General features: G+C 45.5%; 1 protein-coding gene across 1 annotated transcript; it reads right to left on the bottom strand.

Moving 5' to 3' along the window:
- Positions 1–4639: 4639 nt before the first annotated feature.
- LOC115308345 (sulfotransferase ssu-1-like) lies at positions 4640–5407 on the bottom strand. The gene has a single exon (XM_029966229.2). It carries the CDS (start codon positions 5405–5407, stop codon positions 4640–4642), a length of 768 nt encoding a protein of 255 aa, XP_029822089.2.
- Between the last annotated feature and the right edge of the window lie 6880 nt (positions 5408–12287).

Genomic DNA, 12287 nt, shown 5'->3' with positions numbered 1-12287 from the left:
AAGCATCGCTCCCGCTGGGTTTCGTTTCTTCGTTCAGTCCGATGGGCTATTTGTGCAGTTTGTGTGTGTCCACAAGAAGTCAATGCCGTTCTTCGGAGCTCATATTTCGATCTGCTTTTGACGAAAGAGACTAGGCTGGGCAAGAATCCTCGCAAATTGTTTCGTGGTGTGTGTGTTCGCTCATGCCTACGTGCTTTCTGTTCTTGGGTGTGCGAGTGCAAATGAACGCTGCTTTTTACTCTCAAGTTATGCGATTTCGCCCAAAGGATATGGAAGGTGCGACGTTATGATTTTTAAGCTGTTTTTGTGTTTTCTTTTTTTTTTTTTTGCATTTGCGCTGTATTAGACTTGCAAAGCTTAGCGTGAAAATTGGTATGGTGCCGATGAACGATGTGGAGGTCTGCGACAGTCAACTTTTCGAAGGGAGAGGGCCGGTCAAGATGGTGACGACTGATGATGGAATTCGCCCGATGGAAGTCCCCAGGGAAGTCGTATAAGAAAAAAAAAAAACTAAACTAAAAGTTGTTTGCGAACACCATCATCGTTCGTCACCATCCTCACCGGCCCCCTCCTTTCGGAAAGTTGACTGCGACTAACAAACGTCCGAATATGTTAACGTGCCTCTCCTATTGTCTACTTGGCCGTTAGTTTCAGTGTTCGAAAATAACGCCAGAGGAACGTTAAGCATGCCGGTCACCACTCTAGGCGTCAATTTAATCGCTAATTTCAAGGCGCTGGTGCCAAGCTGGGCTGGCGCAAAGACAGCCGGCGTAACAAGCATTTTTTTTAGGTGTTTATCATGCATAATCCTATTCTTGCCCTTTAATGAACTATGCATAGTTCTCACGTGACGTCCCTTCTTCTACTCCCGCCCGCCGACCGCCATTGCGAGGCACTAGAAAGCAGACCAAACGCTGTCGTCGCCGCAAGTGCGCCGCTCGATTGCTACTTCGCTATGGAATTCGGATCGCCCGTAGTGCACGATGGCGAAAGTCATTCGCCATGAGTTCTGCCCTCAGTGTTTCGAAGACCTTGTGGACCCCTCACGGGCTTGGTGAAGATAAGGTGAAGGTGAAGATATGGGGCCGGCGTTGATCCGTACACGCAACGCGTCAACACAGACACCACTACAGATGCGGACGTGCAACCAACCACGACGCATATGGACATAATTAACTACCTGGTTTTGTCGACGAACTACGTGTCGCTGCAACAGATGAAGGCCTTCAAGGCCCTGGATGCCCATAACTATTGCACTAGTGGATGGGTGAAGAGCCTGACAGCGATGCGTCTCCCATCGAATCGTATCGTCGTGCTGAGCGAGGCGAGTTCACAGGCAATAAAACAAGCGTCTTTACGAGCGCCGAAGAGCCGAAGGTTTGCCTGCAAACGAAGAGATGTGCCCGTACTTGCCGCATTAGAATTCGCAGCATCTTAGCTTGATAAACGGCGCTGCCGCCGCAACACCATCGACACAAGTATGCTACAAACACTACACAGTCACAGAAGTGGTGAGATAAAGGTAAAAGCACATCCCTGCAGCGTGACGATGCCAGACACCAAATACTGCCTCGGCCGCTATGGCAATGCGCACAGGGTGCGAACAGAAGCATCGAGCGATCCACGTAGAGTTCAGCAACCTATTTCTTACCGGTAATGAAGTGACGACCACGGACACGGATACTTTCGATGTATGCGAGCAAGCCAGAGGCTTCGGCGCTTCTCGGACAGCAGCTTTGTACGCTCACACTGTAGCGTTCTCACCTTTGGCAAACGGTGCAGCCCTACATTTGGCTCTGTGTTACTCTGCTGTGCAGAAGACTTGCTTCTGCTTCGGCAGCCGAACATCGCGCACATCAGCATGACTGCACCTCTGCGACCGCAACCGCACACAAGAAGATGGAAACTTGCACTGTGTGCGCCGCAAACGCCGTGGAAACGCAGCCAACGCAGCAGCCGCCCACGTTGCCGGCGCCAATCCCGAAACCGAAACTATGTTAGCACCTGCTAATGGCCCTGACATATCCCATAGGCCCCGGCCCTGTCGTCCGTGAGAACTATGTATAGTTAATTTCGGTGTCCTCTTAAAAAAAAGAACAGCTGGTCTACAATATACTTGTCTAATCAATCAATGCTACTCGGCTGTGTAGATGACGCTCTTCTACTTTCGTGTATACAGGCATCAAACATTAAGTCAGTAAGACCGGATGACCAAAGAAAGTAATGTAAATTATTCTGTCCAGGAACCACCACAAAAAGAGCTAGGCATTGACAGGACAGGATGCTGTGCCCTCTACATCTGGCTTTTTTGTCCATGTTTTATGGCGTTAAGGCCTTAACATGTCACCACCTATTTAAACTCGCACCACTCTGGAAAAAAAAATCATTCTCTTCGTCCCTGCAATCTACATGAATGTATGTCGTTTGACGCGAAACAATATATGGTTGGATATATCACTCCAACAATCGCGTATTTGGAAATCCTGTAGTGCACTGTAAACAAGATGAATTTCTGCTAACTTGAGGTCTACTGACATAAACGTAGGAAACTCATTCATTCTGACTTTTGTTTGCCCCTGCAGACTCCAAGAGTGTCTGATATATGATACGAAATAAAATAGTGTTGAACTGAATAAATAAAAAAAAAATCGCGTACTTCCGTATCCCTCAGCTTCTCCAAATCGACGTCATCTTGGCGGATGACTCTCTTGCACAAGGATCTCCTAGCCGGATCTTTCAGTAAAGAAAAGATACGAACTTTCGGCCCGTGCTTATAATTACCGTGACAGTTTGGGACGCCGCCGCAGCTCATTCCGCAAGCCAAATAAAAGAGAGGGTTTCAAAAAGCGCGGCCGCCAGGCGAACCTAAACAAACCCGCCGCCGAAGAAATTGTAGCAACCATTTCTGGCCCCAAGTTGCCTACCGCGCCGAAGATACGCCCGCCGAATTTAGCGACATCGGGGCACGTGACGTCTGTGCCAGGGGCGAGGAAAGGTGAAAGGGGCCTTGGAACTTTTAGAGGGTGTTGGCACAGCACGCGACACCCACGAGATTGGATTGAATTGGATTGTAAAGGCTATATGGCAGAGCAAGAACATTTTCTGGCAAATATAAAATTATTTTAGTTAAATATATTTTTCTTTTGCTTACAAATATAAAACAGCATACAAAAAATTAATGGCAATACCTTTGTGATTTGTATCTTTTTGGCGGTACTAGAAGTTTTAGGCGGTCTACTTTTCACCATGGAGGCACTTTTTTGATAGGTAGGTCTCTCTCCGCCAGTCTTGGTGCTTCAGTTCATCTTAGGATGAGACGAAACTATGGTTGAATTCTTTACATTCAAAAGAGATTTCACAATTGTACTTTTATATTACGAAGCCCTTCACATATCAAGGAACGCGACTGCTTCGCCGGGATTCCATTGCAATATGGTTAGTGAGATTTGACATAGTTCCTCAGATGTCTGGAAAACATCGATTTGGGGATGGGCAGCCTGACTAGAAAGCAAAGCGCACGACTCTAACCTTAATACATCACAACTTCAGTGCGTAAAAAGTATGCTTATGGCGCTTACTCAAACTTGCCCACGTATTTATTTATTTATTGCAATTACGCGTGACGTTTGGTGCATATTCGCGACTCTAGCAAAACGGACGGCATCTAGCGGAAAAACACTCAACTGGCCGGAACAGATTCTTTCGCGATTGGTGACCGTCTCTTGTAGCTTCCGTGATTACATGTCGGATGTTTGCGCGATAAAAAAAGTTGTCCAGGCGACTCTGTTGTAACTGTCAGCATGTTCCCAGGTTGCTCCGCACGCAACCTACGCAACCACGTGAACCAGACATTCCGCGGTTATCAACGTTTATCAGTACCGTGGAAAGACAGTGGGCAGTCCTTTCATCGCTTCCTCAAAAAAAAGTCGACTCTGGAAGCTCGCTTACGCCAAAAAATCACCGCAGATTTGAAACGTGGAGGATAAAAAGCGGGGCAAACCATTTTGAGTTCAATGCTTGCTTTCTGAGGCACCAGCGCAGCGCATTGAGCTGGCACATGGCACGACATGGCCTATCATTAGACCGCCACATCTGCGCGATATTGGCGCCTCCTATAGGTCGCTGAAGTCGCAAATAAAGTAGTACAAAGTGGCCCGGTCGTGCTCTCTTAGGGCATTCCTGCAGCTGATTGAAACCAGTTGCATGACGAACACCTCAGGACCCTTAATTTAGTAATTTAGTTTATAACCAATTGTGGTGTAAAGAGTTTGTTCAAATGTGAGCCTACCGTGAACAATTCGTAGCAAAAATGCAGCAGACATCTCTACTTCTACAAACAAGCGCTCTACTAGCATGAAGACGACAAAAGACGTTCAAGAGAGCACATTTTTTCAAACTATACTCTGGGTCATAAAGCTTTATTTCAAATCCTGTTGCGTGAATCGGATAAGAATTACAGTGCTACATACATAGGCTATCATTTTTGTTAAGAAAAACACAAATGACACATTCACGTGACTGACCTCAAAACAAGTACTTAATTTTATCTCCCATGTCCCTGCTTTCCATGGTGCACCACCCAATTGCTATTTTCACTTGTTTTCTTTTGTTTACAGTAAAATTGAAGAACAAAAATGACTTAATGCTTGTCGGCTAGCTCCTTGTCCACCCAAAGAGTCATAATACCAGTACCTTCGAACTTCTCGTCAATTTTACGCTTCATTTGTGTTACATTTTCGGGCGAAAAGTACGATTTCCAGCCACCAACTTCACCTTTCCGAACAAAGCTGCATTTAGCCGGTTTTCTTTCTTCGTTTCCTGAGACTGGCGGAACATCAGCGCGCCCAAGCAACTTTGCTATCCCTTTCGCGTCGGTTCTCAGTACATCTTTCATGAATTCGACGCTACTCTTTTCAAGAACTAGTTTCAGAAGCTCGCTGTCACTCCGCACCATATCGCCGTACTCCTCGCCTAAGAAGCACGCCAACCTACGAACAACGTCCACCTTGTCCCTATGAATCTCCTCGTAAGTCACAAAAAACACATTAGAATCGTGTCTGTGCTCGTAACCCGAGAGGACGTGGTCAAAGTAGTCGCCGAAGCCAAACCGACCATCCAGAAACGTGCCCAGGAAATCCTCGAAAGTTCCGTCGGCGAAGTCGAACAACGGAAAGTCCCGCATCATGTAGAAGTTGGACACGCAGCAGTCCCAGGGATTCCTGGCCACGTAGACGTATTTGGCCTTGTCGCTGAGCCGCAGTCTGTTCATCGGAAGGTGCGTCCGTAGGAGCCTCGGAGCCTCCGACGACGACCCCGGCGATCCCTGAATCTCCAGGAATGGGGCCCTGTTCGTGAACTCGGCGAATGTCCCCATGGATTGACCCTTGTTCAGGAGGAGCTGGATCATTTGCTGAACCAAATGGGTCCCCGTTCTGGGAAAAGTCACCTAAAGGTTTCGTTTTTTTTTATTTATTTAGCTGTTGAAGCTTCAACTCACTTCTGCTGACATCTTAATTAGCCCCGGTCTCACTGCTCGTACTCTGCAGATATTCTTGAAGCATGCATGTACATGAAGCAAAAATGCTTGGAACGTGCATGAGGCGTATGCGCGGATGACTCTTTTATAATTGTCTGCGGAGAACTATGTGGGCTTTCGCATGATGTTTGAGTAGCGTGACTGCGGGCTTTGCGAAACTATCGCCACTGGTTTAATTAAAACACATACAAACATATTTAATACTTCTCGTTTTACTTCTGGTTGATGATTAGCTAGTCAGGGATGATACTTCGTTATACCGGCACTCTAGAGAACGTGGATTAATCAGATATATCGTAATTATAACCATAAATGGCCGTACAAAGTTGAAGAACTCCAGTACAAATTTACAGTAACGTTTGAAAGGGATATCAGTATTTATCTTCTAAGTACTGCATTTTCAAATTCAAGTAGTTGGCTTGAGCTCCCTCGTCAATTATTTGAAGTAAAGTGTAGTAACCGACAGCGTAAGAAACGCAGGTCGTGGTTTCTTATGTTCACGCCCCTTTGCTTCATGATTCGTTCTTTGCTCTTATCGTCTGATGCCACAATCTCAGCAATAATTAGATGCTCGGTAACCGCCACGTCGTGCGTATCTTAAACTGCCTGTGACTATAGCTTACAAAAGTTTCTTAGGTCGCAAATAGGTCATATGCAAAATTGTTGTCAGCTATCGTCATCACGTCATTTAAAAGCCGCCGTTTTTTTCACACCTTCCAGTTGTGGACGAGGAGCACCGGCATTTAACTCGGTTTTCATAATATTAGGGCCATTTTCTTGTAAATTCAATTGGTCGCTGTTTAGTTTCGGTTCAAATAAGAAAAGAAAGATGGACGCAAAATTCTGGGAAATTAACTCTCAGCAACGAAGTCGCAAGACTCGTCGCTCTAGCAGTAAACTTGGACATTCAGGTTAGTGAACGGTCTTTATCGAAAACGTTTGTGTGAAAAGTTCGTACTAGAATTGCAGCAGGTGATTGTATTTTAGCTGTACTGCTCCCAGTTTGCCGGGACCATTGTCTCTCGGGAGAAACCATTCGGTAATGGATCATGAGTGCACTGGATGGCACTTTTCTTTTTGCATATGACCTATTGTCTTCAAAATTGTTGAAAACGCTGTATGTCTAGTAGGTATGTTAGGTAAAGTTAAAATCACACTGACCGTATTACAAGGAACCACCACACATACGTTTCCAGAGTACAGAAGTTTTCTAGGTGAGATCAATTGTTCCATTCGAAAGCAACAGCACACAGCTAATAACTGATGCGTGAGCGAATATTTCACCTACCCATTTACTCTATGGTACCTGTTAACAAGTATTTACAGTACAGCATCATTCGCCTGTCCGTTGCAACGGAAATGAGAATATGTTGGGTCACCTCAATTATGTCCCCCTCTTGAGGTTCAAACCCCAATGATTCCATGTAAAATCTGGGGTTATAATAGGCGGAGCATGCCTCGCCGTTGATCAGCTTGGTGGCAGGAGCCCTCTTGGTACTGTTCATGGCTAAATCTGCCGTGACTCGTTGCTTGTCTAAAAAACAAAACATTCAAATTTAGTTGTTTTTTTTTTTTTTTTTAATTATTAAAGTAGCATGATCAGGTAAAAATAATTCAATGGTCTAATATTCCTGGAAAGCTCAAAAGAGCAACCGACTTTTTGGGAAGACGTATTTCTGTCTTTTGACTTCCTCTCGAGTCGCTGATAAATTCTGCTAAGTCTTGATGGGTTTAAATGGGGCGTGGGCTGCAAATCTGATATTCCTCGTGAGATCTTAATTCCGAAAACATCGACATTAGAAACTCTGCTAGTCGAAATGCAGATATATCCAGTTTATAAAAAGCACTAAAAACATTTGTTTTTTTGTCTCATAAAGAACAGTGCATGCTATTGTGATCTATGGCAATAAAAATGGAGGTGTCTTTTTTATGTGATTTGTAAAAACAAAATAAGAACGCACGCGTATACACACTTGCGCATACATAAATGCATACATACGTACACCTATATAGACAGACATACAGGCATACATGCATGTATACACACATAATATTTTGTACAACACGAAGGATTTCTTGAAGACTGAGGGCAAAGACTAAGTGCATCACCCATTTATAAAAAAATACGCGCGTACACATGCACATATAAATGCAAACATACATACGCGATCAGCGTTCATATGTAGAGGCAGAGCTGGAAGTTCGCGTTTATTGTTGCTACACCCGGTTTCACATGAAGTCCAACAGCAGCCAAAGTTCCGATCCGAGGGAGCCAATCGAGCAACGTCGAAAGTCCATCGTCGCGGCACTCGTCGTCTTTCTGTTTTTCGTACGACCGGCTAAACCACCAATCTCTACTAGGTGGCTGGATGGCGCATTGAGCGCACAGGTATGAAGTCACCGAAAGTAAGTCGTTTGCCCAGGAAGTGACCTCTTGACGGGCAACTTTTTCAAGAAGGTAGGGCGAGGAAAAGAAAGACCGGGGGGGGGGAGAAAGTAGATAAAACGCTTAAGAAAAGAGGAGGTCTCCCCCTCTCCTCTCCAGCGTTCCGTTTGCTTCCTCCTCCCCGGTCTTTCTTTCCCTCGCCCTACCTTTTTGAGTTGCAACGGACTATAGTTCAAACAGCGTTTAGGATTCCGGATTTTCGCTTGCAGTCTCAAGAGAGCCTTCTTGTTACGCAGTAAGAGCGCGTGCAGACCCGAGCAGTCTCCTGGGAAGCCATTTGGTGCGAGAATTTCGAGATCCTACTTGATCAAGGTTGCACATGTCCCACGTTCAAATGACTTGTTCTTCGGATATAATTCAAAACGAGATTATTAAAACCCACTCAAAGACAAATAAAAATCAAACAACACGGAACAAAACCTTGACTGAATGCACTGAAAAGCCCAGCAGACGCGCGACTGTGACCAGCTTTTAAATTCGGGTGCCTTCGCTCGCACAAGGCTTAAAAGGCAGCTATGCGCCATCCAACTCCCCTATTCGCCCGTTGGTTGAGATCGGATTGGAAACAGAGTAGGCGTTGCATTTGAAAAGACAATACATTTCATTCCACCTAAAGATCACGCCCGTAGGTTGTGAGTTCGGTTACATTTAGGAGATCCGGACGTCACCTATGGAAAGAGGGGCTGAGAAAACGGCCTCTTTGTTGTTGTTTTTTAGCGCTTCCTTGGCTGCGGGCAATGGATACTGCCGTCGAATTCGCCGAGGTACGTATTCGCTTGGCGAGTTCAGATTATCGAAATAATAAGCTCCAAAATAGAAATCTAATAACCCGACAACTCCCCTACCCGCCATCGATTCTTCTATTTTTTTATCGCCTCGTTCGCATTCGAAAAAAAGGTGAAGTATTTTACCTGCACACGACCGACGATGCCGGATCCACCTGACTATAATGTCAGTATTAAAGCACTCCTAAAACAAATCGATTGTGCGAAAGCATAAGAAAAAAAAATAAACGAGTGCACACAGCTGTTTGCTTCGCCCAAAATGTTTCCAAACTGTTTATTCCTTCATTCCTATACGGAGTGGCGCCAACTGCACATTTCTGCTCGCGTTATGGTGAGGCTACGTCGGGATAATGACTAATTCAAAATGAAAAAAAAAGAAAACTAGTAAGATTTGTTGCTTTGTAATTTCCGACAATTTAATGCCAGAGGTAAATAATGACACGTACCTGTGGAACAATGTTTAGGTTTTGTACGACTCGTTTCACTTTACGTCCGACCCCAAGCGACACCACGATCCTTCGGAACCGATCAAGCAGCGCCAAAAAAAGCGCATCGTCACGGCAGCCATTGTCTTTGTCTGCGAACGCGCTTCAGACATATTTGCTTTATCTTCATAGACCAACTCAATCCTCTGACGTCACGCCACTGTGGTGGCGCTGCTTTCGGCACTGCGCATGCGCAGGTGCCTCAGGGGAATCTGGTTTCTGCGCACGTGCAATTTACCTACACCCTCTGTGGGCAAACGCGGCCCTATTGAAAATTCCATCAAGCAACGTAATTTGGGACACTGACTGCCAGTCAGCAGCCTTGGTGGAACGTGATGGACCATCAGACGTCATCTGATTGTCCATCAGATGACGTCTGACTGCCACTGCCAAGGGATTTTCATCAAAAAGGGCAGCATTTATATAAGAGTAAAGCTATACACACTCATAAATATTGCCAAATGCCTCGATAAAACAAAATGTTCGAAAAAAAAAAAAAAAAGCAGGACCACTGCGGATCGAACCCGCGACCGCTTGCGTACAAATCGGACACCTTAACCGCTACGCTACCCACCGCTACAGAAACTCGATTTGACTACTCGTTTTACACGAGATGCTTCGGCTGCAAATGCAGTTAAGCCGTCAGCGTGTTATGCAAAGCACTCGTACATCACTCGCCGTACTTCAGTTCTACTCACCTGCCATGTAGAGTACTTTCGCGTCGTAGAACGATCCTTTTGTTCGCGCGTCATCGGCCCGGTAGGCCTGGTACACCTTGTCGTCTTCAACTACACCGCTGAAGTCCCTTACATCGTCGGAACTCACAACAGGCTGGGTCTTGCCGAGTAGAAATTCTACTAAAACATAAGACATTGTAGAGCCCGGGCAGGATCGACAGGTTGGAGCAAGCGGGCAAACAAAACGAGTCGAGAGCGATCGTTCATGAAAGCTCGGCGAAGCCTCTATGGGCGAAGCGAAGTGCGAAGTGTCGTGTTCGGGGCTTCGGCGGGCTTCTGATCAAGGTTGTCGGTCGGTTGCGTGTCATATCTCTAACGTCAGCGGTTTTATGGGCTCACGTCCCGAAATCGTTTTCTCGTGCATAGATTACATTTTCGTATTCATAGATTTGACGAAATAGTGGTATCCGAACGAACTTTACGTCCTTTGACCGTACTTCTGTCTGCACGTCAAAGCTTTCTGACGTACAGTCAGACACAATCGATGTACAGTCAGAATCACCACCAGGACATCCTGATGGCATTTCGCGGCGGCCGACTGCCACCAGGAAACCACCAGAAAGACGACAAGCGGGGCCTGACTGGAGTTTGACTGTCGGTCAGAGTAACTTGTTGGCCAATCAGACATGCTTGACGTACAGTCAGGCACAGTCAGCGGTCCACTAGAAAACATTGACTGCCAAACAGCGTTACATTGATGGATTTTTCCTTCGGGGGGCTTGTTTATAAACAGTGTGTTGGTCCACATGTATACTAATGTCTGCAGAGAGATTCTTTGAGGCCAATATGACAGGAAAGATGGCGCCTCAGAGAATATCTGCAGACCGTCTATTGCACAATCTATGAAGAGTGTGGCATAGTATCAATAGTTGTTGGAGTTCTTTTTTCTCGTTTGTTTGTTTATCACCCTTCAGCGCGATCAGTTAGTCAGTTGATGTTCTTGCATGTCAAAATATATGAAAGAACTTTTTTTAGGCGATTTTTGGACCGTAGGACTCCTGCCTCCAATACAACCATTCGCTGTTTCTGTGTGTACGTTTTTGCGCAATTTTGAAAAGCGGGCATAACACTTTGCAAATAAAATACGTGTTAAAAACCGAGTGTCATTGCTGTCCCAGAGTTGAAGATGTCGCTCCAGCTGGTTTTGATTTGTTTTTAGGGCGGTGAAATATTGCCGCGATCCGTTGCACTCTGGGATAGTAATGCAGCTTCCCAAGAAAGCTTTCATCATTCATTGCCCTTGAAACGACGTCACATCGAGTTCACGTCGCCAAAAAAGTAATAATAACTTTTGAAAAAGCAAAAAAAAAATTTTCGATGAGATTTTCTCATTTCTGAACCAGAATCTGAACTGAGCAACACTGCTAGCGCAAAACAAGCAAACACGTGTTCTTTTTTTTTTTTTTTTCTGAGTTGGAGGATTATGAAAATTGTTTAAGATAGTGGAAAGTGCCCGTACCGGGTACAAACCTAAGCGGCAAAATTGGTGGCCCGCCTATACTCTCGTCTCTTCAAGCGAAACGCGAAAAACCGTCAATACCCTGTACGCGCAAACTCTCGCGCAATGTATGTACAGAGTGCTACAGTGTTAGCGGAAGAAGTTGCAACTTTTTTTTATTTTATTGCAATGGCGTCATTATAGCTGCTGGTGTGGTGGCAAGTGTTAATTTGGGGCTCTAACTAAGGCGGTATGATTTCGCCCTCACCAACGTCCTTTCTAACTAAAACATGACAATCTGCACATGTCTTGTTCGCACAGTGTGAAAAATTCACAAAGTGTTCATACAAACTGTTCAGCAGACTATACTGTATGCACTGCATATAGTATAGTCTGCTGAACAGTTTGTATGAACAATTTGGGAATTTTACTCCCCACCAAGAAAACGTACGAGCACTGATCCAGCCCTTCTTATTTTAAAACGCTGCATATTTCGGATCCAAGAGTTTCGCGGAGTGTTTGAAACTCAGTTTCATGACAAGTCCCCGCGAAGAAGGAAGTCTCAAGAGCTTGATGGATGTTTTCAGCTCGCATACTAAGCACGCCCGCACGTGGAATGAAAGCGTTGCTCAAAGTGACACCCCTCTGCTTGTAGCATCGCTACAGTGTTCTAGAATACTTGGGTAGTGTTGGGACCGGAGGGGCTCGCCTGAAGCGCGTGGTATTGATCGCGACAGGTGTCGCGTCCGGCGCCTTATCCAGAAGGTGTGCGCACGCGCGCCGGCACGCGTGGAAATATGAATCTTTGGTGCCGCTATGGTGGAGCGCACATAGGATTTCTGAAAAAGCTACGACCTGAG

The sequence above is a fragment of the Ixodes scapularis genome, unplaced genomic scaffold, assembly GCF_016920785.2.
Source record: "Ixodes scapularis isolate PalLabHiFi unplaced genomic scaffold, ASM1692078v2 PGA_scaffold4__175_contigs__length_147842914, whole genome shotgun sequence".
NCBI lineage: Eukaryota > Metazoa > Arthropoda > Arachnida > Ixodida > Ixodidae > Ixodes > Ixodes scapularis.
The sequence above is the reverse complement of the archived record's forward strand: the minus strand, read 5'-3'. Positions and strand labels throughout refer to the sequence as shown.

Bases quoted from the DNA above. Each gene is read 5' to 3' on its own strand.
- LOC115308345 (XM_029966229.2), bottom strand. From the start codon at position 5,407: ATGATCCAGCTCCTCCTGAACAAGGGTCAATCCATGGGGACATTCGCC.